Below are 26,521 nucleotides of genomic sequence, written 5' to 3' on the forward strand. Positions count from 1 at the left end.
AACCAAATTTTTTTTGTTTGAGGCAGGGTTTCTCTGTGTAGCCCTGATTATCCTGGAACTCACTTTGTAGACCAGGCTAGCCTGGAACTCAAAAGATCAGCCTGTCTCTGAATCCCAAGTGCAAGGATTAAAGGCATGTGCTACCACTACCTGGCACAGATTTCTTAAATAAAAAATTCAAATTTGTCATGAAAATGTATATATAAAATGCTTCAAAATTAATAAAGTTTATCTTCATAAACACCAAAAATAATTTTATTGAAGGTATACACAGAAACACAAGAGAAATATTATCAGCCAACCACCAATAAAACAAGTGTTCATTAAGGCAACTAATAAAGTTGATTTGTGTCATCTTAGCTATTCAAATTCACAATAGAAGTTTTGACAGCAATTTTTAAAACGGCAATAAATAATATGCTTTCCTTGTGAAAACACTTGAATCAATTTAAAAATATTGTGATGATCTGGCATTTATAATAAGATTGTCAACAACTCATACACTTCATATGAAGCCATTTCTCCAACCATCAATTGCTATTTTGAATTATTTCTTATGCATAGTGAGTATGGTTAATTACTTCTGAATAGTTTCATCTTTATGCTTTTTGTAGGCACTAGAGTTGTAATTTTCACACATACTATGTGCAAACAATGCTAAGATCAATGGTCACATTCACAGACAAATGTTGATATATTTCCTTAAACAAGCTGTTTCTCAACTTTAATTTTCTTTCAAACTGAGAATATACCCATACACTACCATTAGTTTCACTCACATGTATGCTGCAGAGCAAGTGTGTTCTTGTGAATATTCCTGTATGGAGGGGATATAGGAGAGCGCCAGTCCCATTAACAGGTCAGAGAGAACATGAGGTATGTTTATTCCAACTTCTCATCTGCCTTAGTTCTTAGGAAGAACTCGGGATTGTAGGTACAACGGTAGGCCAAGAGCTGAGGAAGAACTCCATATGCTATGTTTAGTGCTAGAAAAAAGATTTTCGCTTCTTCGGGGACTCTGTAGACATAAGCAGTTCTAGCATGAAGGGACGCACCAATGTGAGAAAACTGAGCCTGTTTATATTAAAACAAAACAAAAAGCAGTAAGGATGAGCTCTGTTCACTTGGATTAATATGAATTCTGAGTGTCTCATTCAGACCATGTGCCCTCAAAACCTGTTTTAAAGGCAAAATACCTCTAGGTAATCCAGTCTTAATATATAATCTTTCACTAAATTTAAGGTGGTTCTTGATATAAGTATTCAAATAATGTATCCTTCTTAAAGTGTGATTTTATCATTCCAGTTGTGTGGTTTTAACCTACCCAGTGCCAAATAACAAATAGTACTGGTTCAATTCAACAACAACAACAACAAACCCCCTTTTTCTAATTTGAATCTTAGGAACACGATATAGACACTTAGCAAGGTCTCACAAATTGGGTTTGAATTACAAATGAAGTTGAGTTTTAACATTTAAGCTGTAATTAGTATAAGGAGCTACTTTAGAGAGAAGCACTGAGGGTCTCAGACCAACGCTCAGAGCCCATCACATGTACTGCTTATTCATTCATGTGTTTGGTTTTATGTAACTTAATAGCACTATGGTTGTTTGTAAGGTAAGCTTGTTAATAGCTTGGCTGTGGATAGCAATATGATTATAAAATGGCAAATATATACACAGGCAGCCTTTCCAAATCAGACTGAAATCTACTTAGAATTGTGACTGGTCAGCATGTTTGAAGTTTCAGAACAGAACAGCAAGGGCTCCCTCTGTTTATATGGAATAGTTTATAAACTATTCAGAATGTGCCAGTTGAATTTTGCTTGGCTCATTTGTGTTTTGTACTTTTCATAAGCACAGAGAAAAACTATTAGAAAAGTAATACAGGCCATAGCAGAATTAAAAACCAACAGAGTATTTTTCTCAGAAAACTTGTTATTATAAAATGCAAACCCCAAGTCTGCACTTTTATGTTTGCCTGAAATTCAAGATACACAGAAATAAAGACTAAAGATTTAAATGTATTTAAATGGCAGATTATCAGTATACTATGATCAGAGTGAGATGATAAAGGATCCTGCAATCTAAAGAGACAGAAGTAACAGTGAATCACTAGAGAGTGTGTTCTTAATGTAGAGTTACCTTCTATATGATCAATTGAGAGACCTAAGTGCTAACAGATAAAAGTGCTACTTGCCATTTGATGTGACCTTGGCAAAGAAAAGAGCATGTTTAGGAATTTGTATAAATGGCAGATATTTTAATGGGCTACAATTTATAAATTACTGATATATTCCGGATACTTCTAATATGTTTTTACTACTCTGGAAATAAAAATTAAATTCCTGATGTGTGTTGACAAGGACCAACAAGTGGCTTACCCACACTGTGAGCCTCCTCGGGCACTGAGAAGGTTCTGCCCGCAGACAACTCCCTAGGGCACATAGCCAAAGGCCCAGCAAATGATTGCATCTCAGGGCTACACAGACAAAGACCTTGAGAATAAAGGGCACTTTGGAAGCTGCCCAGAGGAGACACTGCTGTGGACAGTCTGGGGACTCTGGCAGAAGCCTTGGCTCCTGACACTTGTTCTCTGGGTCCTGCTTTAGCTGTCTTTCTGAACATACAACAATTTTCTTCTGGACTAGAGGCCAGTTTTGAAGCCTGGTTTTGTCATATTTGTGGGTTTAGTGATTCTATCCTTATAGATTATTGTGCTCACCATAAAATGACAGAAAAATACTACCCACAATTCCCAAGAATAAGTAACATGAGCAGCTGGGTGTGCCTACATAGGTAAACCTGCATGAAAGGTCAGTGATTGTGTGGACCCTCCTCTGCACTGAACAGTGCAGTTAATACCTCATTCTCGTGAACAGGAAGCTCATGACAACATTCAAAAAATGATGCGTCCTTAGATTAGATTGTACGCCCACTGGGCAGATACTGTGTCTAATGTTTTGTGTGGCACCTATCACGTTGCTAGAGTTCAATAAACATTCAACAACAATGGCCTTGTGACTGTCAGAATACAAAAAGAATCTTGAAAGCATTTTTGCTATAGCAGTAGGAGGAGGAGGAGGACATTACACTCAGAATTATTAATAAGGGGTGAAGATCATAACATTCTTTACCAAAAGGTGTGTGCCCATGAGAAAAGAAACGTGAAACCAGTTGTGTGCCGCTCCTGGCGCTGCCACGGGTGTGTTTGTGGCAGCTGAGTGGGCCCACACCTGCAGCTTCCTCTGATGGCAGCTGCTCGGGGTTCCTTTCCCACGCTTACTGAACCGCAATACCCACCACACCTGCTTCCCTGCAGGGCCTAGAACTCTGCTGGGAACCCTGCTGGAGTTGAGGGAGGAAGGTACTGTGTGCTGCTAAATTCCACATCTCAATTATGATAACTATAAAACTCAGTGATGTGGCTGACACATCTAGTCATTTCCCTTTGACTCAATTCTAAGTTTTCTACCTAGTAGAAATAAGAGATACTTGTTTTTGGCTTTTGGGTTGTTTGTTTGTTTTGTTTGGGTCCGATTGGATGTTTAGAACATAGTAATGAAAGTAAGCAAAAGCTAAATTGTAATAGCTCCCTTTCCTGTGTTTATAGAGAAAATTAGGAAAGGATGACCCCCCCATATTATCTTTCCCACCCCCCCACCCCCCACCCCCCAGTCACAATCCTGGCTCCAAAACGAAGTGAGCCTTACATGTCCAGGTGGATGTTAAGAGGGCAAACCCTGTAGCCCTCTGCTGGACTTCATGCACTGCAAGCAGATGCCCCACAGCATGGGGTTGGCGGTTCTGGCACGATTGGGTCATAGCTCCACCACAAGCCAGGTGAAAGGTCCACCCCAGCAGGGAAGGGTTAGGCTCACAAAGCTCAGTTAGATACCTGTCTGACCTTTTAACTCCTCTATCAAAGGAGAAGCATGTAAGAAAGTAAAACCCAAGGTCAAAATGTCACCACTAAAGGAGCTTGGTAATGAAGCACCCAAGCAGAGGGGAGATTGGTAACCTGGGGGCTTCCTAAAAGGTTTCCCTGAAGGAAAAATGTTACAAAGCTTAACTCAAGGAAGATCAACTCTTTTCAACTAGACTGTCCACAGATGTACCTGTGGATCCCAGCATAGCGGGTGGGGGTGGGGTGGACAGTGCATGGGAAGGGATGTCACCAGACTCAGCTGGCCCCAGTCAGCATGGGCTTACTGAATGCCCACCGGGAACCTGCCCCTAAGCTTTTGTCTAGGTTTTTTTAGGTCAGTATATGTGGGATACACTTCGCTTAAATTGTAAAAAAATTTATCTCAGTGAGAAAGCATTCTTCTCTCAGTTCTTTCTGGGAATCTGTATTAATAGTAATTATAAATAGGAGTCGCATGGCTTTTACATGTCAGGCACTGTCATTGGCTCTGGACTTAGAACCCTATTTAATCCTCAGCAGCTTGACGGAAGAGAAAGTAACAGACGTTGCTTTAGCTGAATTTACTGAATTACCTAGAAACAACGAGGAACTTGATCAGCTCCTGCTGTTAATTATATTAACTTAGATTCTAACAGTGTGCAGTCAGTCAGCCTTTGGGATCCAAGGAGGATTGGTTCCGGGACCTTGGGAAATCCCATATATGTCAAAATCTTTGGAGCCTCAAGTCCCTTTTTATAAAACATGTTTGTGTCTTCTGTACATCTTTGTGCACGTGTTACATTAAATGACTCATAGAGCCAAACAGTGTACATGCAGTATACACAGTTGTACTGTCCTTTTGGAAATAAGAAAAGTGTAAAAAGTTTTGTTCAGTACTGATTACAATCACAGGCCTCAACATACATCTCTTAAGTTGGTTAGTTCTGCACATCCCTAAGAGCTGGCTGCGCCAGGCGAGAGGAAGCACTGGTAAGCGAGTTGGTAAGCTCTGCCATATCTCTCCTTAGTCTTACAACTTTAGTCCTATAGCAAGCTGTGTATGAAAAGAGATTTTATTATAAGTCCCCAGTGGAATTTGGCCTGGTTTTTATTTTAAAATGTTGACTAAGCTTATATTTTCTGAAGAGAACAGACTTGAGAGGTTCCTAACACAGTCTGAAATCAAAGACCCAATAACCAATAATCACCCAGTGTGTCTTCCAGTGACCTAAATAAGAAAATATTGGGAATTTTTCTTATTCAATTGTAGTGCCTTAGGAGTTAACATGGTGGTTTGTGTTTGTGATTCCTGCACAGGAGGCTGGAGCCGGAAGGTCACACGACCAGCCTGGACGCTGGTGGTGCTGGGGACCAAACAGAAAGGTCTGAGGGTGTCAGTAGGAGCACACGTGTGTGAAGTGTCTGAATTAGGCAACAGTTTTAGAAACTAGGGGATGCTGGTCAAGGTTACAGAGATCCTTTCTGCCACAAGTATACCCTCATAACAGGTGGGGCATTTCCTAAGTACGCTTCAGTATGTGCATTGCTTTGTTGTAGCATCATTTCTAACTTTTACAGAAGCTGAACACAATAAGTAGATATTAAAGCCCAAACTAGGAGGATGTTGAACATACAATCTCTGCACCATGCCATGTGGGTTGATCTGTTGGGAGATCTGTTGGGAGATGTCCTGGATCTGTACTCAACAGCAAGAGTGACTTCAGTCTATCTTGTCAAACTGGACTATGATAGATAAGCCCAAAAGATCTGCTGAAAAGCTTTAAGTCTGGCTGAGCTACTACCTCTGCCAGGCCTACAGCCCATGCTGCCCTTCCCAGGGCCACCTGTTTGGAGTCACAGCGACCCACTTGCAGACTAAGCCTCGTCCACAGAACGGTTAGTCTTGCTGTAGGCTCTAAACCTATTTGCCTCTAGGTTAGGCCTTCCTAAACCTCCTGTCTTGGCCATGTGATTCTTCCACATAACTGCACATGTGCGTTTCAGTTCTTATGTCTAGTTCTCGAGTTATCCCCTGAGACTGACCAGGCTGCATACCTGTCCTTTGCCACCTTAGCTGAGGACACTCAGAATCCTATCTTGGGTGGTGGCAGTGGCATGTAGAGGATGTCCACCTGAATCAAAGCATAGTTAGCTGTTGGACTGGCTGGAGAGAGTGAGGTAAGTGTGCCTCCTTTGCCCTAGAGGGTACAAATGAAAAGGGGAACCAAGCCAAGGAGACAAAAGCTACAGCTAAGTCTGCCCCGACCACCTGCTTCCATACCTAAATGCTATCCATCTGTTGTTTCCTGAAGCAGTTCAACTTAGTGAAGTCCCATTCAGCACTCAAAAACTGCTGCCTCCCACCACTATGCTTGCCCTACAGTGGTTCTGCTCCCTGATACCACACACAGGGCTTACTTTGTGCTGTTGGGCACTGCCTCACCTTATTGCTTGCAGGGGAAGGAGGAGATGATACCGTGGATATGAGGTTTAGAACTGAACAGAAGAATTTAGCCTTACATGTCATTTGGTGATGCTGTACCTCATCTTTGAAGGGGAATTCATTTAAATAAGAACACAGATGTTCCGTCCATTAGTTATACCATTGCTTCAGAGAACTAAGATCACATTTGCCAGCCTTCCCTGCAGCTAAATTGCAAAATCTGGCCCATGAAAACTTTCCTGTGATCTTTGCATGAGCTGACTCCACTGGCCCTAGTAAACACATGTTTACTTCGTTACTACCACAGAGCATGTAGCCTACCCTCACACAGGCAAGTAAAACAAAACAGGAGGTTAGACGCTCGGACTAGCATAGTGGCAACAGGCTCACACTGGAAACAACAGACTTGACCTGAGATTGGCTTATACGTAGCGGGTGAGGGGAAGAAGGGCTGTAGAAAGAAGTATTCCAGGTTCTGGAGAGAGGGCTCAATGTTTAAGAGAACTGGCTGTTCTTAAGAGGACTGGAATTCAATTCCCAGCACCCACATGGTGACTCACTGCCATCTGGAACTCCAGGTCCAGGTGAGAAGGTTCCTGTTCTAGCTTCCACAGGTCCACAAATGGTGCATAGATAGACATGCAGGCAAAACACCATATACATGAAATGAATTTAGAAGATTCCAGGTTTTGGCTTGAGTTGGCCAATGCAAGCTCAGGCTATTTACAAAGACAATGGACAACAGGAGAAATGGTGAGACGGAGAGTCCTATTTGAGTCTCTGCATTTGCCATGCTCCCTGGACAAGGTAGGAGATTGCAAATCGTGAGTTTAAGGCTAGTCTGGGCTACAAAGCAAGACTCTGCATCAAACAGAAAAATATGTTTTCTTGTCTAGATTGATACTTGATTTGCAGCTGTGCTTAAAAACTCTTCCATTACAAAGACACCAGAAGTTTCTCAAAATACATCAAAAAAAAAAATCTGGTGAGCTAGTAAGACATCCAAATGAGATTATTAAATTGGGAGTTAAATTTAGGAGTTAGCACTCAAGGCTGAAGAGACTGTCACCAGCTTACAGTTATAAGCTGTAAGGCCTTGAAGATGATGAAATTAAAGCCCAAGCCAAGGCCTTGAGGATAAGGTATTCAGAGACTGACCAAGGAGAGCAAAGTGGTGTTTCTTCTGCAAGCATTATCTATTTTTTTCTATGAATATTCTAATTAAGTACCCTAGGAAGTATTTAATCCACTGACCCCATGAGTACTCTGTTTTTCAACCCTATGAACTCTGGGATCTTTCTGCCATCATGGTTACTGTACCATGAGTGTTTAATTAACTGTGCTTTGCTTCTGGGTGGACCCCAATCTCATTTCCAGGTCAGAGTTTCTTTCATTAAACACCTGCTGTCAGGCAGGAACTTGTCAGGTGCCAGGGTGAGGGACCAGGAAGGCTCAGCTTTGCAGAAACAGAACCAGCCTTCTTGGTTCTGCTGAGCGTTGTGTAGGAGAGCTCTGGACTCATCATTTAGCTAGAGTAGACAGCTTAAGAGTTACAGCTCTGAACTCATCAGTAATCATTATGTCCATAGTTTGGGAAACAATTCTATTACACAGCAGTGCTGCTTGGTACTCTTGTGACTCCAGAAAACCCTTAATTTCACCATCTAACCACATCTACAAGGTGGTATCATTAGATTTAAAGTAAGTGTGTGTGTGTGTGTGTGTGTGTGTGTGTGTGTGTGTAGCAGAAATGCCTTCCAACACACTAGAAGGCAATTTCTTACTCAGACACCAAGCAGAAATGGGTTACATAAACCCAATAAAAGCTAGAGAACTAAAGAACTTTCCCCCCAGGGAATAGTCTTAGTACCTGAGCTAGACCTCCAGCATGGACCAGCGTTATATCAGGCATCCATGAGCATCCAGGGACCACTAAGCCATAAAGTGCAATCACAAAGTAAGGGATGGAATAGAACATGTATGCCAGCATCTGTGTTAAAAAAAAAAAAAAAAGGAAGAAAAGACAAATTAACAGCTTGACCTTCACAAAAAGCAAAAACATGAAATATTTTCCAAGATAAAAATGCTAATTCCTATTCCCATTTAAAATAAGAGAATTAACTTTAGACAAATTATAACTACTTGACCTGAATCTTAGGATAAGCAGCAGGGTCCTTTAGGTAGGGCTCTTGAAACTGCGTGTAGAGTCGGCAGAGCTCAGCTGGGCAATCCAAAGCAATCTAAGGACAAAGTGAGCTCATTATAAATAGTCTTGTCTGGTTCTTCAGTTTGCTGATAAGGCCGTGTGCCAGCTTTAGTCATAAGCTGCTTCGGTTTTCAACATAAATCATGTGTCTTTATAGGCTCACCAGTAAAGGGAAAAGAGAAATATGCAAGAAATGTTCAGACCTCTCTAAATGACTAAGCCTAGGTTAACAGTGGAGAAGGGCTTTGAGATGGATAGTCACAGCTTCTGCACCTAGGTGTAGTGAGCTAAAGCATGGCGGCTGGGGCGGCCAACAAGCCTCGACAGGAAGAAAAAGAAGGATTCTGTACAAAACTGTTCTATGCTTTGCAAGATTCAAAGATAGTATCCACCTCTCTCCAGTGCCTCAAAGAGCATATGGCCCCTGGAGGCAGTAAGGATTGCTTTGAAAGCTGGGTCCTGGTCTGGCGAGATGGCTCAGCGGGTAAGAGTAGTGACTGCTTTTCTGAAGGTCCTGAGTTCAAATCTCAGCAACCACATGGTGGTGGCTCACAACCATCTGTAATGAGATCTGATGCCCTCTTCTGGTGAGTCTGAAGACAGCTACAGTGTACTTATGTATAATAATAAATAAATCTTTGGGCTGGAGAGAGCAGAGGTCCTAAATACAATTCCCAACAACCACATGAAGGCTCAAAACCATCTGTACAGCTACAGTGTACTCATATACATAAAAATAAATAAATAAATCTATTTAAAAAGAAAAGAAAAGAAAGCTGGGTCCTTGTGTGAAGCCCCCCTCTGCCCACTTTGTAAAAGGGCAGAGAGCAGATTCAGTCCTGGCACTGAACACCAGGCCACAGAAAAGTCTTTGGCACATTCCTGAGACACTTCTCCCTCAGGCACCATTCTTCATATCCTTGGCTGTACATGAAATTTTCCACCTCGATAACAATGTAGATTACATGCTGGCAGTGGATTTGGGCCTCTGCCCAAATTCTCATCTGCAAAAGCCCCACCCAGTATGCAAGAACACATCTCTCTCAGGGGCAAGAGGAAAAGGGCATGGAAGGATGTCTCTTAGGTTTGAACTTGGCAAAAAGGTTCTATGGCTTGTTCTCAACTTGTGCCAACACCAGTGAGTTTAGACTAATTGGTAACTGTTGAAGCTGAATATGAATAGCAAATAATTCTGAGATAGTAAATATTTCTTCTAAGAATAAGTTATAAAGCTGGGTCAGAGTGAATAATCACTAATGAATTAAGACCACAACAATTGTATTGAGTACTTACTATGTGCAAAAATGATAAAGGGCAAAGAGAAAAAGAAAACAAAACCAAAAAGCTCGTGAGGCCTTCATGTTATCAGACTCCAAACCTGAGCCTACGTCAGCAATACCCTTAGCAGTGACCCTGCACAGGTGAGGATCAGGGGCCCCACTCTTGAGAGCACGTGGACACTCTGGACCACAGGTGAATTGAGGTCTTAGGGGATCACTCTGACCCAGGATGGTCGCCTTTACATCGGAAAGAGATAAAAAGAGGAAACAAAAGAATAAGATTCTAATACTAATTTGTCAGGTGACTAAAATACTTCTAGACAGAGCTTGACCTGAGGGCCCAAAGGAAGACAGATGAGATAGCCCAGGATGAGACATTTCCTGCGTGGAATCAGGTGGGGCAGGGGGGCCCTGAGGGCAAGCAGGAAGGAGTGCAGAGCTCCAGACTGTGGCAGGAGCAGAAGTTTGTCAGTTTGATTTTACACACACAGAGGCAGAGACAGAGAGACAAGAGAGACAGAGAGAGGGGAAGAGAGAGGTTTTTTTCCTGTTTGGAATAGTATATTGTTGCTTGACATCATGCTTACCAAGCCTCTGAACAGGCAAAATCCAGTTGCCAAGAAAAGACACACAGCCAACACTAAGTCAAACGGTCTTCTCAGCAGGGTCTTTGCTTGGGCTTCTTGAAGAACCTGAAATAGAGTTTGCCACCAGAGAACAAACTTGTCCCAAAGCCAGAGACAAGTCTGAAACACTGCATGCCAGGATATGAATACTGAGTCTAGAAGATGCACAGTTCACATCATAGCCCACTGGCACTGAACGGCATGAGAGTCTCCTCGTCCCGCGCATCCCTTCCTCTGGGGATGGAGGTGCTGAGCCAGGTGATGTGGGGCCCTTCCAGCTTTAGTCCATATTTTTTTTTTCTTGAAACTACATGATTTTATGATTTTAAAGGTTAGCTATGTTCATTTGAAAAATGAAGTTTTAGACAGTAAACCATAAGCTGCCACACTGCGCACAGTCCCCCTCATCTGTGGTGCTCTTTGGTTGGCTGGTCAGCTGGTGGGTTGATGGTCAGGTTTGGTTGGTTGATTGGTTGGTTTTGTTTTTGTTTTTTGGGTTTTTTTTTTTAAGACAGGATCTCAATTATGTAGCTGAGATAGACTCCCTGGGTAGCTCAGGTCAGCCTCAAATTCATGATCATCCTGTCTCCACCTCCCAATTGCTAAGATTAGATGTCATGTGTGCCACCATGCCTGTCTCATACGTTCCTATACATTTATATGTATATACATATACTCACATGTAACCTTTTTGAAAACCAGGACTTAGAATACAAACAGTTTTGCATTCACTGAATAACTGCCTGTGAGCACATCCCCCCCCTCCCCCCACCCCCATGATTAAAAACTGAGAACACCTTAAGGAAGCCACTTGTCCTCCCACTGCAAGATACTGGGCAGTTTTTACCGGGATGCTTCCTGTGATGGAGAACAGGCTGGCAAAGACATCTCTGTGGTGTCTGCACCACGACTGTCTCAGGAAAGGCCCTGATGGGGCTGGGCTGGAAGCCTGGTTAAACTCCTTTGCAGAGTGCTTCTGAGTTGGCTTTGTTTGCTCTGAGTTTTTAGTTCTTATCAGCTGTGCTTTAGCATTGAACTAACAACTGGAATGGCTCTGTGTCTCTTGTTATGCAGACAGTGTTCACAACCTGATGAGGAGACCCCTCAGGGCCATGGAGCCAGGGCCACAGGGTTTCTGTTTACTTTTCCCTTTAACACCCACTCGCTCCTCAGAGACAGATGAGTGTAGCTGCTGTTGGCCTGAGTTTACTCAGCGGTATCTAAATATTTACAAACTAACTGTGTAAGTTAGAATAGCAGTATCTAAATATTTACAAACTAACTGTGTAAGTTAGAATGTACATGGAGCGAGATGGAAACCGGTTCAGCACACAGGTGGCCATGACTTTATCCCCAACACTCTCCTAAAACAGCATTTTTTTTTTCTTTTGGTTTTTTGAGACAGGGTTTCTCTATGTAGCCCTGGCTGTCCTGGAACTCACTTTGTAGACCAGGCTGGCCTCGAGCTCAGAGATCTGCCTGCCTCTGCCTCCCGAGTGCTGGCATTTAATGATTTCTTTTTGTAAAAATAACTTGGGCCGGGTGTGGTGGTGCACACTTTTAAAGCCAGAACTCAAGAGACAGAGACAGGTAGATCTCTGTGATCTTGAGGCCAGCCTGGTTTACACAGAGTTTAAGGCCAGCTACATAGTGAGACCCTGCCTCAAAAATAATACATTTAAAGCTAAAATGGCTTTGTAAGGTCAGTAATTGTACTCTAACTAGTAGTGCAGATCTAAAAGGACCTTACCCAAGGATCTCGTGTATAAACGGAAGAGAAAGTTAGAAAGAAATCACTAGGTTTAACCAACCCTGGAGGGCTAGCCTTACTTCGCCCAGACCGTCTCAGCAGTGAATGGAAGGGAGGGGCCTCAGGTGTGCTCCTGCAACCCCTGTCCAGGGGCCAGCGTCCCCGGGGAACAGATCCTATGGCCATGTGGATCACCTTGAACCCTCAGCAGTAAATGATATTACTTAAGAATGTATCAGGTGCTCAGCCACAAGGAAAGCACATGCTCTGAACTTCACCTGTCACATGCTCTGAACTTCACCTGTCACATGCTCTGAACTTCACCTGTCACACCAACACAGGAGGGTAACAGGAACGGAGGCAATTCCCTGCAAAGGAAGTCCCCAGAAGTGTGTGGCCTGGATGGGCTCGGGCCGTCCAGTCTGCAGAAGCAGACTGTCGGCCATGTTACAGAAGATGGAAGCAAATGCCAGGCCATCAGTACAGCCCCAGATGCGCCTCTCCTCCCAGGAGATGTGAGTGCGCCCTGTGAGGTTGAGAACAAGTAAGACATACCAGCTGCTGGAGAGCTAGCCTGAGTTCACACGCCAGCACTGAAATCTTCACACTGGATAAATCTAAATGTAATAAAATCACCTTTGAGGGATAATTATAGTTTTCTGGTGGTTGATTATAGATTCTGAAGCCAGCCCAGACCGGAAGACACGTATATGGTATGCTTAAGAAAAATGCAGGGCAAATCCGTGTCCCATACTTTCCTATTTCAAAAGAAAGAGGAAAAGACAGTCAAATAAATGTGTGTTCACTGCATTACATACTGCATACAACCTTCCATCCCAAATTACACAATTTCACTATGAACCAGGCAATATTTGTATTAGGTAAGAAAAGTCATGAGATGTTTGTAAGAGTGATGCCCCAGATACATTAAAAAACATGTATAGCACATATGTCCTAAGGCTTTGCACATCCTATGCCATCTCTTACTTCAGCCTGGAAGACTCTTACTGTCCCAGTGCATTTAGCATGAGCTCTCGGAGTGTGTGAGGGGTAAGCTCGATACTCAGCGCTGTAAGCACTCTCCGTGCACCAGTGCCAGTTGTTCAGCTAAGCTCAGTGCACGCACGCGTCTGAAAGTGGCCAGGAAGCACTTCCTAACAGGCCAGAGCACCGAGGGGGATAGGAACAACTTTGCCAAATTGTTTTCAAAATATTGGAATTATTCTATTACAATGTTTTTAAAAACAACTCCTCTAAAAACCCGTTATCGAAAAGCAGACAGACGCTGACAACAAAGTGACCGTTAGAGCAGGGTTCTTACCTACGATGTTTCCAGGCACAAAAACCACGATGCTCATTATAATGGATCCAACCCAGTATAGGCCAATGGTTCTGTAGTTTTCCCTACAACAAGACATTTTTGATACAGTGCACTTGTCTTAACACTCCAAGGATGATCCTAAATTTATCTTTCATTCTAGCTATGGAGGCACAAGACTAGAAACTCACCAAATCAAATGATAAGCCCAAGAAACCCTGACGATCAAGCATCACTTTGAGAAGTGACACAGTACAGAGCCGCCTTTGTGTCCTTTGTAGCTTTGTGCACTCATTCACAAAACCATGTAGTGTGTGTGTGTGCACATGTATGTGTAGGCCTCTCCATGTGTGTGTAGAGACCAGAAGGCTCTGTCAGGTTCTCTTCTCAATCACTCGCCACCTTATTTTTTGAGACAGGGTTTCTCACTGAGCCTGGAGCTCTGGCCAATTCAGCTAAGTGGCCGGACAGCAATCCCCGATCCTCTTTTCTCCTCACTGCACCCAGCACTGGGGCTCCAGGTGCCTGCCCTCACACCTGAGTGCTGGGGTATAAAGTGGACTTTCTGTGGCAACCGAGTTTGGGGTAAAGCCCCAGAGGTGAGGATAGTGGGATGTCCCTGTGTTCTATAGGGGCTGCTCTAATCTCAGTGATGGCCAGATGTCCCTTCAACTGATAACCCAGAAACAACACCACACCAGAGGCTGAGAGGAATCCAAAAGGAGGGGACAGGGTGGTGAGCACTGTGCATTTTCTGCTCTGCTGCAGCCCCTAATGGAGCCAGGCCAATGACTAGTCTCAGAATGCCACAGGAAGACAGACAAGACCAAGGTGAAGCATGACACAGGAAGTGGGGGTCAGCTCATGGGGCACACTGCAGCCTCCCAGGGACAGAATTGAAAGACCTTCTCTAACCTCAGGCCACACGGAGGCTGGGGAAGCTCGGGCTGTTTGGAAAGAGTCCATAGGCAAAGCCTGCCTCCTGGGCCCAAAAGAAGCCATGGAAGCCATAGTGGACAGAGAGTGAGAATCCAGCCAAAGCTGCGGTTACTTTTGCAGTTCGTGTGATGCAAGGAATTCTGCTGCAGGAGTTCCCCCAAAGAGCCCATGTGCTGTGAGATACAGCTAGCTTGTCACAGCAAGGGGTACTGGTACCCCAAAACAGCAACTGTCACAAAATCTTCCCTCATTTCTTTAATAACACAGTCATGCTCCCAGAGGGGCCAGCCACAAAGATTTGAGGGGTAACCCAAGTCGGTGTGCAATTTCCCAAGCCCTGGGGCCACACCTGACCTGAGATCAGAAGAACCATGGAAGTACAACGTGTTTGACTTTGGCTCCTTGTGAACCCGAGTTCAGATCCCTAGCACCCAAATGAAAAGCCGAGATTGGTGGTGTGCACCAGGGGGAGGGCAGAGACAAGGAAGACCCCAGGGGCTTGCTGGCCAGCCAACCTAGCCAAAATGGCGAGCTCCTACCTCAGCGAGAGACCCTACCTCTAACTATAAGATGGTGAACCAACAAGGTGGCTCAGTGGGTAAAGGCATCTGCTGCCGAGCTGCCAACCTAAGTTAGGTCTCCAGGGTGCAAGGAGAGACCCCAGCCTTGTGTAAATTAACCTCCACATGCCTATCATAGCAAACACACACACACACACACACACGAGTTTTGTTGTTGTTGTGTGTTCGTTCATTTGTTGAGACAGGGTCTCACTGTGTAGCCCTAGCCTGGAACTCACTCTGTAGACCAGGCTGGCCTTGAACTCACAGATCTGCCTGCCTCTGCCTCCTGAGTGCTGGGATATAAGTGTGAGCCACCACACCAAGAGAGATTCTGCCTGAGCTGCCACAAAAAAAAAAAAAAAAAAAAAAAAAAAAACCCAAAAAGCAATAAAACAAAACAAAACAAACCAGTGATTCAGGGAAATACAGCTTTGTTCAGCTCATCCATTCTCGCCCTGGCGTGCCCTCGCGTATTCGCCTCTGTGCATGCACTGTCCTTACATACCCCTTATGAGTTGCAAAGGATAGCACAGCCAGGAGAGCTAACTTACTCCCAGGCTATGGCGGCCACCATCACCAGGTACATCAGGTAATGAACAGAGCCATCCCAGTAGCAGATCATGTGCCCATAGGCCGTGTTCAGATACGGTTCACCCTAAGGAAAGCATTAAAAAGACATGTGAAGGAAGACTCGGATCTTTACATTGCAAATAAAACAACAGAGCTAAATGCTGTTCGTTCGCTGAGATGAAACAGCCTCCATGCAGTTGGTAGGACTGTGAAAATATGTCTTTACCCTGGGGCTGCCAAAACCAGGGTCTGCCATGGCGCCAGACAAGAGAATCCCTGACAGATTGGCATCTGATGGCTCAGCAAAGGTTTGTACAACAACACAAAGGCATCAGATGGCTGTGTGGGCAATCCCAGCCAGCTGGAGCAAGGCCAAACCTGAGCCTGCAGGTGCTTGGCCTTCGCACAGAGGGGCAGCCCAGGAAGGCCTTGCTCACTGGTGCCACCTGCTGGCCGTAACCACTCATGCTGCTCTTGTGGGCTGGGCAGTAAGTGAGGAGCTGCTTGGGCCCAATTCCGTGGGTACACACAGGCAGCCCTGAGCTCAGCTTCCTACCTACCCGTTATTTAGCCTTCCGAAACAGGCTTGTGGGTTGGTCAGGACTGACTGTCCTGAGAGGAGGAAACATGTTTCAAAGGCTTTTAAGACTTGCCTGAGGTCACATAGCTAACACTGAACCACATTTCTGAGATATTTTTTGTCTCATGAACACAAGATTATATGATGAACTATGTATGCTTCCCTCCCCCAGGTAGTCATGTTTCCGGGTCCCCTCACGGGACTTGGGTTCTCCGATGGTGTTTTCTCTCTTCCTTCTCCCAGGTTAGTACCCTCCCAAGATTGCTTCTAATGTATCCCTAATATACCTGCAGTCCTTTCTCTAACTAGGAAAGGTCTGAGCAGCCAAACTGTGCCAAACATCCAAGCAGGCATTCTCTGAAAAGCTGTGGTTCCCCTGGGGTAAGGAAAGCAGCCTTTTGCCTAAAGTCAAATCAAATTCAATCACAATGGGGGAGGAAGCCACACCCAAACTCTAGCCCCAAAGCCTGGCTGCCCTTTTCTCTCACCTTGGCATTCTGACTGCCAAATTCCAACTTATTTCATGGCTCCAGTCATTCCTACCTACACACTCAACTCTGCGAGCCAGCACTGGCCTCCTCCGAGAGCTTGACGGACCCCCGTGGGCCCTTCAAACTCACCTGAACTCCTTCAACCAAGCTCCAACTGCCTCTCCCTTCAGCCAATCCCTTCCTGGCCTCTCCACACAGGGCTCAGGCAGCTCCAAGCTCTGCTGTGCAGACTTTGGACAAATCTCACCAATGTGATGTCTGTGCTGTCAGCTCAGGCGATCTTCCCTCTTCATCACAGTAGGCCTTCAGAATCACGCATAGAACCACGGCTACATTTCCAAATGGGCATCACCTCTCCCCACTTCCCACACTCCCATTGCGGGCCCACAAGCCTGTGGGTCAAAGCCCCATCTCTTCTACTCGGTCCTCAGGTCTTACCACTGTTGCACCCCAGTTTCCTTTCTTGTACCTATTTGCCCCGTTTCTTGTCAACCTCACCAGGTAGATATCTTGCCCCTGAACAGAAGCCTCCCTCCTAAAGACCCCTCCTCTGGACCCATTGGCCCCTCTCTGGGCTTCCCTTCTGCCTCTGTCTGCCGACTATGGTCCATTTCCAAAGCTCCTCCCCTTCTGACCAGTCTCCAGAGTTTGAGCATCTCTTCATCACTGCCAGTGTGAGCAATTCTCTTCTTAGTTTCAACTATATTTGGGTAGCTCCTGAATCTCCATTTTTTAAAGGTCCAGACCCGCCCAGACCCGCCATCTGAGGCACTGGTAGATGTCCTTCAAGCACTCAAAACTCCACACATTCCCAGACGAACTCTGCATCACTCTGCAAACATTCCTAGCCCCCCTAGGAAGGCCCTAGACACTGGGCCTGCTCTCCAGACCTTAGCCCAAGCTTTCCCTTTGCCATAGAAGGGAGGCCTTTCCCTTCCTTTCACCATGCAGACGTGTGTGTGTGTGTGTGTGTGTGTGTGTGTGTGTGTGTGTGTGGTCCTCTCCCATGGCCATTCAGAAATTCTGTGGAAACAACAGCAATTCAAAGAGGCCCCCCTGGCCAGTCCCAGAGCCCATCCATCTGTGTGGAGAGTGTGCCTTTGTCATAGAGAGTGTGTCTCTGCCATCACACCCAGGGCAAGGTTGTCCTCCCTTCATATTGAACAGTGAACTCTTTTTTTTTTTTAAAGATGTCTTCATTTTTATATATGTGAGCACACTGTCGCTATCTTCAGACACACCTGAAGAGGGCATCAGATCCCATTACAGATGGTTGTGAACCACCATGTGGTTGCTGGGAATTGAACTCAGGAACTCTGGAAGAGGTCAGTGCTCTAACCACTGAGCCATCTCTCCAGCCCCGGACAGTGAACTTTAAAGGCAGGAGACAAGGTTCGATTCAACGACTCTCCACAGAACTTGGCTCCTCAAGCCTCCAGCATAGTAATTCCAGCATTCTAATAAACCTCAAAGCAGGAACCAGGAGGTCCTCCCCAGCGGTCCTCTCCATCACTCACCACCCCAACTCGACCCCCAAATCCCAATCCCTGAAACTCAGTCCTCTCTCTGTTTGCCCTGCACTGCCTCTGGCTAGCTCTATGCCCTCGTTGGCCTTGCAGAAGCCACCTTAGGGATGTCCCACCTCATGGCATGGCTCCATGCCCACAAACTTGCCTTCTTCCCTGGTTCAAACTCTCCTCTCACACACTCCTGGGGAGACATATAAACTCCCCATCATTTGAAGCACAGAAAGATAATAGACAACACTTTTCATCTCTGTGCCTTTCTCTCCATATGACCTTAAGCAAGTCACTTGGCCACTCTGGGACTGGATTCAGCCCACTCTAAATTAGAAAACAAGACAAGTTTCCTCGAGTGCTATGATTTGGTTGGTAGGGACTTCCAAACGCTTAAGTAAGTACCTTGATATTATTATTATTATCATTACTTTTGATACAGGGTCTCACACTGTAGTCCACACTGGCCTAGAACTCCCCATGTTGTCAGACTGCCCTCAGACTTGCAGCAATCCTCCTGCCTTAGCTTCCCAAATGCTGAGATTACAACGAGGGCATAGAGCTAGCCAGAGGCAGTGCAGGGCAAACAGAGAGAGGTATCCTGATTACGGGTAAGCTGGTTAGGGACCCCCTGAGATTACAACCCAGTAACAGAAACCCAAATACTAAATCCATGAGGAGTTCTTCACTTAAAGGGAAACGCTAGCTCACACCATGGTTCTGGAGTGAAGGCGCTGTGAAGGGAGAGTGGTCTCCCGGGCCTCTGTTTTCTGTGGCTGGCTTTCCATCTGCCTGCTTGGTGACTGAGGAAACACTCCAACAGCAGCCTGCATTTGAGCCACCCACTCATTGAGCGACCCTTGAGCAGCCAGCGTACCTCTCTCAAGTAGTGCGTCATGAATCCATCAATGATGCCATCTTGCTCCAAGCCTATGATAAGGTTCACCACGCTGGTAAATCCAAACACCGCATACACTAGAGCAAAGGAAGGAGAGCTGAAAATGCGTGCCGTAGGAGACAACCAGGACGGGGCATCCACCAGGTGTTCCAGAGGATTCTGTGGGCGTCATCTACACAGAGAAGCAGGCTGTGTCTGCTTCACACTGGCTGAGCATTTACCCGTTGTCCTGGACCTCTGCATACCTATCCGAGGCTCTCGCTGAGGGAACTCATGTCAGGGAGACAATCACGGTGTCCCAGAAGAGTTTGCCAGGCGACCCCACTATGCTCATTAGCTTCGAGTGAAACCCACATCCCACTTGGGCAGCAGGAGCTGTGCCTGTGACCAGGCAGTCAAAGAGGCCCTCGGTAGTCTAGAAAAGATGGGTCATCCCAGTGTGGGATGCAGGACTATTAAGAGTATGTCCCTCCTGGAGGTCCTCGTGACAGGTGGCTGATATGTGACAGCCAACCGCTTTCAGAAGAAAGGCAGTGAGGTTTTTGTTTTTGTTTTTTGATTTTGTTTCTTTGAGACAGGGTTTCTCTGTATAGCCCTGGCTGTTCTAGAACTCACTTTGTAGACCAGGCTGGCCTCGAACTCAGAAATCCGCCTGCCTCTGCCTCCCGTGTGCTGGGATTAAAATGCACATGAGATGGTATGGCTGGAGATGCAGGAGACGAGCTGCGGTGTCTGAGGAATCCAGCCAGTTGTGTAAGATCCCTAACTAAGACTATGAGCGCCCACCAGCTGCGGACCAGAGCTTTTTAACAGCTGGGGAGCCCACTCAGGGCCTCTGAGTCTAGAAAGAAAACTGCATTTCCAGGTTATAATGAACTGATGTCTGAGCCCGTGGAAGGGGCTGTAGAAAACCCAGTTGGTGAACTGGAAAGCTATAGAAAAGCAAAAATCGTGGGACAGCTACAATGGTGGGAAGCCATCAGAAGTGAGGCATCCCTGAGAGTGTTTCACCAGACTCCACTGAGGCAGGCCCATGGCTACTTCCTGCTGACTCCCAGGTGAGTAGCCAGCGTGTCTCCTGGAAAACCCATTAGCAGCTGCTGAGCCATGGAGGGGTAGATACTGTCTTAGAGGTGACAGCGACAAAGCCTCCTAGTAGATGAGGAACATTGTCCAAGGCTTGACCTCAAGGTCAAAGGGTCCTCCAGGCTCTAACAGAACTGAGGACACAAGAGTGGTTGCTCTGCCTCAAGGACGGGGGACTGCATCAGTAGGTTAAGTGTGGGCTCTCTGGGGGAGGGAGAGAAGAAGGATAGACAGCAGAGGGGGACTGGTCTGGGCCTGTAGGGTTTAGGGGTGGGACAGGGATAAGGACCCGTGCTGACATAGAGAGGTGCAGCTAGACATGAGAGGTATATGGTTTCTCTAAGGGTCAGCTTTGTGTGTGTTCAAACAGGGAGAAACCTGTGAGTTGCAACCCTTTGTGGCTCACTTAGGACCATTGGAAAACACAGATACTTGCATTATGATTCATAACAATAGCAAAATACAGCTATGAAGAAGCAACAAATAATTTTATGGTTGGGGGTCACCACACGAGTATTTAAGGGTCTCAGCATTTGGAAGGGTGGGAACCGCGGGTGTGGACTGAGACACCGTACACTAAATTCAATGCCACATGCCAGCTGCCAGTTGAAGGCAGAAAGCCCAGCCAGGAGGCTGAGGTAAGAGCTTGCTGGGGGCTCAACAGAGTGCAGGGAGGAGGCCCGCCTGGCCCTGCCAGTCACTCTCCAGCAGAACTCTATTTAGAAAGAAGACACCACCGCCTAGAAGGGGAGCTGAGAGGGAAGAGCCTTCTCCGGAACAGCCCTCCACTTCCGCTTTCTGTGGGCTCAGAGCAGTCACAGCCCAGAAGGTATTCAGACCCAGTGCCCGGCTTCCTGCCACAGAGTGGATACAAACCCTTCCCCTCCGAGGAAGCCTACCTACCGTAGAACAGAGGGTCCCTCGGTGGTTTTCTTCTGACAAGGACCCGAGCCAAAAGGGCCACCAGGAGCAGGATGAGGGCAGCAACCCCAACAATGGTCCAGGAACTGTGAGGACCAGAGCAGGGAGGCGGTCAGCAATCACAATAAACAATGGCGCCTGGAATTTCCTGGCTGTGGCTGTAGAAGGCTCCTGGAATCCAGCCTCAACCGCATTGAAAAGTCAGTTCGTTTTATCCGCAGCCCGCTGATCTGGGTCTCGACCCCGTGACTCTCAGGACCAGAAACCCAGCTCATTAGTTTCTCCTTCCCACCCACCCTGTGCACCTGTTTCTTCCTCATCCTCCCTCATCCCTAATATGGCAGCGGCCTAGCTGCCTCTGCCCTCCTGTTTCTCTAACCCATCTCCCTGGAAGCTAATGAGCCTAAGCACCGGGTCTGCCACCTCCCCTGGGCCAGCCATAAACCCTCACACTGAGTTCCTTATGATTGCGCATGCCCTCCAGGGAGAGAGCTGTGCTTCCCCATGTGTCAGGTACCTTTACTGACCTCAGAGAGATTCCAGATGAACAAGAGAGGTCTCTGTCTACATGGAGAGACTTATCTTGTAAATACCTGCCTGGTTCTCCCTGTCACCCTGGTGTATACCACCCACTCTCCCTCCACTGCCACTCAGAGACGCTACAAGCTCTGATCCTTAGCCGGTAGGTCTCCACACCATGGCCTGCACTCTGAGATCTCCAGATAACCTCATCCCATGCCTCTGGGAACGAGGAAGAAAGGGGGGATGAACAGAATGGAAGGGGAGATGATGGGCAGGTAAATGTACCCATTTACGTGGAGAGTGGGTGGAGGGGTGGTAGGTGAAAGAGCCTTAGGATGTAGGATGAGTTAGTTCTCTAATATCATGAGAAGGAGGCTGGGTCTCTGGGAGAGCTAAAAATAGAGGTTTCTGATGCCTCACAGCAGTGCCTTCTCCAGACTTCTCACAAGGGTCCAAAGCAGAGGAAGGAGAACCTGTCATGGGTCACAAGCGTGATGCTGCTCTAAGATATCCATCCAGGGAGGAGAGGAGCAGTTGGGTGAGCCATGTGACAAGGTGTGAAGGATGAGCCCAGAGGCGGGTACTGGTCAGGAGACAGGGCTCTCCCTGGACACCAAAGACTGAGCTCACAGCTAGCCTGCTCACGGGGCTGGGCACTGATGGGATATGGCAGGCAGCATGAATTAGTTCAAGCTGTCCTCTCATGCTCCCTATCTCTGAGGGAGGAAGACAAATGAAGAGAAACTGGGGCAGTAGGTCATTTCTTCCTCCCAGGTCTGTTCTTGGAGACCCTCTAGGGAAAACAACACATGCCCAAGACAGACAGAAAGAGGTCTAAGTGGGATTGCAGGTGATGGGCAAGCAGAGCTTTGAAGGCCATGGTTGTTATCCTTGAATGGTGGGAAAAGCTACTGGGGCTCTTTGGTGAATCCTCTGGACTGCCAAACAGCCCTTCCTAGGCTGTTCTCCCAACAAACACCAGGTTAGCCCTCCCCCTTCCTTACCTAGCTCACATATACCCGAGAACACCTGCAAGGTTCTGTCCCCAGATCTCACCATTACTGAACATAGGTGGGTGCACTGTGAGACCCGCCCCCCTAAACCCTTTCCTGACCCTTCAACTTATCTGATCATGCTGTTTCTCAGAGTTTCATAAAAGACCCTGGGGAACCAGAAGCCCAAGTTAAGAAAGTCAAGTGTAACTGAATGCCTGCTACACACAAGGCACTGGACTGGGCAGAGCAGTATCAAGACAGGCTGCAGCCTGGGAAGGTGAGCTCTGACCACAGGAAGGAACTCTGTGGGAAAAGTGAGTCATGAGGCTGAGGGGGCTCAAAGCAGAAGTCCCTGATTCAGTGGGAGGATGCAGAAATGAAGAAGTGACCGTTTCATTTACTAGGGGCTGTCAAGCTAAGCGTGTCTTCAGCAATCAGCAATGGGGAGGAAGGAAGAAGGAGGCAAGAAGGTGGAGCAGGTGCTAAAGATCTACGACAGTCAACGCTGGGGGTGGGAGTGGGGGAGCCGGAGGCTCAGAGATGTGAAGGGGCTCAAGCAGGAGGGAGCCTTTGCCATTGGCTGTGTCAGAGTAAGCCAGCACCAGAGAGCTCAGAGGAGGACACGGACACTAGAGTAGCTCTGAGACTTACCAAGAAAGGAGACTGTAGGAAGGAGAAAGTGAAGTGCTATAAGGGAGGTGTTATGGGCTGCTGGCATTTAGCCTGCAGGTACAACCGTGCAGGAAGATGGGTGTGTGTGTGTGTGTGGCTGGAACGAGTCCACTCCAGGACTCAGCACTGATCAGTAAGTAATACACAGTAATATGTCATCAAATCCTCACCACCAGCAGCAGCAGCAGCAGTAGCAGCCCTTCCTAAATTGCTCTTCCTGCAAATGCCTGTCCGTCACATCCACTTCCTTCCCCTACCACGCTCACCCCCTTCCCTATGCCCTGCTCTGTTGTCTTCATTGCATGCTACCCTATATATCTGATAGTGTCTGTTTTAATGCATGGCTCCTCAGACATCCCTGGCCTGTTCAGCAAGGGCTCCAAGCACAGAAGTGTACAATGAATGGTATTACTTTAGGAGCCTAGGTCCCTATGCTCTGTTGACAGGCACAAAACATCTGACTGCTCAGAGCTGCTGCTTCAGGAGATGCACCAAAGGCCAAGCACAGGGGCAGGCTATGCCTAAGGGAGCGTCGCAGTGCTCACTCATGCCGTCTGGATGAGGTGACCGCAGCAGTGAGAGAGAACCACTGACTGCGTGCTCACTCCGCTAGCAGTCTGGCGGTCTGGCGCAGGCTGCAGGGTATAGATTGATGCAATTTCCTTAGCACCAACTGCTATGAAAAACACAGTCGGCCAGTTACTTCCTCCTCCAGCAGCCCACAATCAACTCCAGCAGAGCCACCGCTGGCGCCTTTCCAGTGACCACCCAGGCCTTCCGCTGCCCATGGGGGCTCGTCAGTCAGTGATCCCTTTAGAGAACTGAAAGCCAAGACTGGGACCCAGAGCCCTTACAGAATTCTTCGGTTCCACCCGTTTCCTTAGCATTAAACTGATCACTGAACCTTTGCTCCTGGCCAGCATCGAACCTCTATCCCTTTCACAGAGCCCTTGCACAAAGTTCCCACAAGATCCTTGAGGTGCAAAGACAGACCAGAACACTAAAGCCAGATCACCCTGTTAGTAGCAAAGCCAGGCTCAGAAAGCCATAGTTATTTCTGTTAGCCGCTCACAACAGTTTCTAAAATTAAAAAAAATGGTAAGTATGTGAAAGTCCATACATGGAAAGCGTTCCTTTCAAATAAGGCGGTTCGTGCCTTCCGTGTTGCTCTGCATCCCTCTAGTGTCTGAGAGCCTCGGAGGCAGGGGCATTTCGGTATTGACCTTGGTAATTATCAGCTACCCACCCAGTACTGGCAAAGAGCAGGCGCCGAGCTCTCAGACCTTGAACTGCCCTAGCCCAGTTGAGGACCTAGGGCCGGGTGACCCTGGTGCCTCCCTCATGCTGCGGGCGTGGCGTTTCTGGACGCTACCCAGTCCCAAAGCCGCGGTCCCAAGCCCGCGGAAAAGTTGCGGGCGCTTGTCTACCCCGCGCGCGCTCACTCACTCGTGCTGGGCCGCCAGGTGGTTGAAGATGTAGGTGACCGGGATGGCTGAGAGGGACAGCACAAAAACCCCCGTGGCCGCAGAGGCACTCATTGCTACCTCCGGGTCGCTCTTCTTTCACCGCATCGCGCCAGGGGCCCCCGCCCCAGCTTCCGGCGGCTCCGCGCCCCTCGCCGCTGCCCTTCCAGGCGGCCCCCGGCCGCGTCTCCTCTGCGCGTCCCCGTCGCCCGTAGCTGCCCGGCGCGCACAGAGAAAGGCACCACCCGGGTGCTCTAGGGCCGCTGTACAATCCCCAGAGGCGTCCCCACCCGGCTCCTGCTAACAAACGCAAGGGCTCAGCAGCCACCGCGAGAAGACAAGCGCCCCAGGACGCTTGCTTTAATGGGGAAAGGAGGGACCCGGCGAAGGACGCGGGTCACAGATGGGAGCTGGGCATCCTCGAGCTGGAACGGAGCTGGGCTGAGCCAAGGGCCAGCAGAGGGTGGAGCCAGATCTGAGGGTGTCAGAGTCTGCAGGCCCGCGAGATCGGCTCAGAGACCTGTGGGGACAGATGCTCCTGGAACCTTGGGAACAACACTGTGCCTCCCCACCCCTCCGCACCCCCTCCCTACACACAGCTGCCATCAACGTCCGCAACCAATGTTCCAGTGCCAAGTGGAAATATTTGTTTTCCACCTTGATTGCTCACTCAACGGCCCTTGACCTTGATCAAGTTACCGAAACATTCTGTATCTTTTCTCTGTGAAATGGGGATAACCTGCTCCCTCGTACGATTGTGGAAATCGGCCGAGTTAACAAGCGTGGAGTGCTTGCCCTGCACTGCTCAGCACACTGGTCTGTCTCCTGCTCCCTTTCTTTTTTTTGTAGCAGAACCTACCCTCGGAGGAATGCCCTGATGTATTCCTTGCCTGGAGTGTTCTTGGAGGCCAGGTTACCACCGGCTAGCCTGGCAGGTCCCGAAGACTAGGGCTCTTCGTGGAATATTCCCAGACGTCTGGGTGTAGAGCATGAGAGTGCCGCCCAACGAGCTGCTTGAGCAGGATCTCTGTGGGTGTGCTCAGGAAGCCCCCTGGGCCTGAGTCCTGTTGGTATGGCCCCAGAGAAGGGAAAAGAAGTGGGCTCCCAAGCAACAGCGGGGGCAGCAGAGTGCACCCCTTCCTGTCTTTAGGTCAGAGGCTTACAGGTCATTTGGCTCATTTTCAAGGTGAGGAAAATGAACCTGCTCCAGGCCAGTCGGTTGTTCCAAAGCCAGCTCTCCTACTATCTGCCCAACCTTTTCTTGAAAACTCAGCCAACAATGGGCACAAAAGGGTAAAGACTGTCCAAACTGCAGCATCTCCAAAGCTTCTCCCAGAAGTCTCAGCGGGAACCTGGACATCACTCACTATCTTCCATGATCGCTCCTTGCCTTTACCACCTCCTTCATTCCCCAAAGTGCCTTCTCTCCTCCAGGCCATCTCCTAGGCCAGTTTCCCAGGCCAGTCCAACCTCCTCCACATCCCACACCGAGCTGCTTTTAGCCTTCTGGGTGTATCCTGAGCCTCTCTGGCTGCTCTGAATCTTTCTTGTCTACCTAGACACTTGCTGCATATCATTTCTAGTCCTTCTCATCCATGTTTGGGCTTGTTTTAAATTCAGAATTATATTTATGGAAATAACTTAATAGAGGCTGGGGGGGGTGTAGTTAGTTGATCGTGCTTGCTTTGTGTGCACAAATCTTAAGGCTCTGTCCTCGTGCACTTCATGAACTGACTTTGATAGGGACTCATCTGAAATCCCAGCGCTAAGAGAT

At 47.5% G+C, this 26,521-nt stretch overlaps 1 protein-coding gene across 2 annotated transcripts; it reads right to left on the reverse strand.

Annotated features, from left to right (window-relative positions):
- Positions 1–222: 222 nt before the first annotated feature.
- Positions 223–25,164, reverse strand: Tm6sf1 (transmembrane 6 superfamily member 1). 2 transcript variants are annotated; one of them, XM_021166344.2, is made up of 10 exons: positions 24,731–25,164; positions 21,078–21,181; positions 19,068–19,165; positions 15,584–15,687; positions 13,534–13,616; positions 12,849–12,970; positions 10,424–10,528; positions 8,498–8,590; positions 8,221–8,340; positions 223–1,074 (listed from the first exon to the last, which is right to left on the reverse strand). In XM_021166344.2, exons 1-10 carry the CDS (start codon positions 24,820–24,822, stop codon positions 883–885), a joined length of 1,113 nt encoding a protein of 370 aa, XP_021022003.1. In that variant the 5' UTR covers positions 24,823–25,164; the 3' UTR covers positions 223–882. The 2 variants fall into 2 exon arrangements, with proteins under 2 accessions (XP_021022003.1, XP_085697717.1); XM_085841591.1 differs by lacking the exons at positions 15,584–15,687; positions 21,078–21,181; positions 24,731–25,164.
- Between the last annotated feature and the right edge of the window lie 1,357 nt (positions 25,165–26,521).

This window comes from Mus caroli, unplaced genomic scaffold (genome assembly GCF_978045245.1).
Source record: "Mus caroli unplaced genomic scaffold, Mus_caroli_1 scaffold_8, whole genome shotgun sequence".
Taxonomy (NCBI): Eukaryota; Metazoa; Chordata; class Mammalia; order Rodentia; family Muridae; genus Mus; species Mus caroli.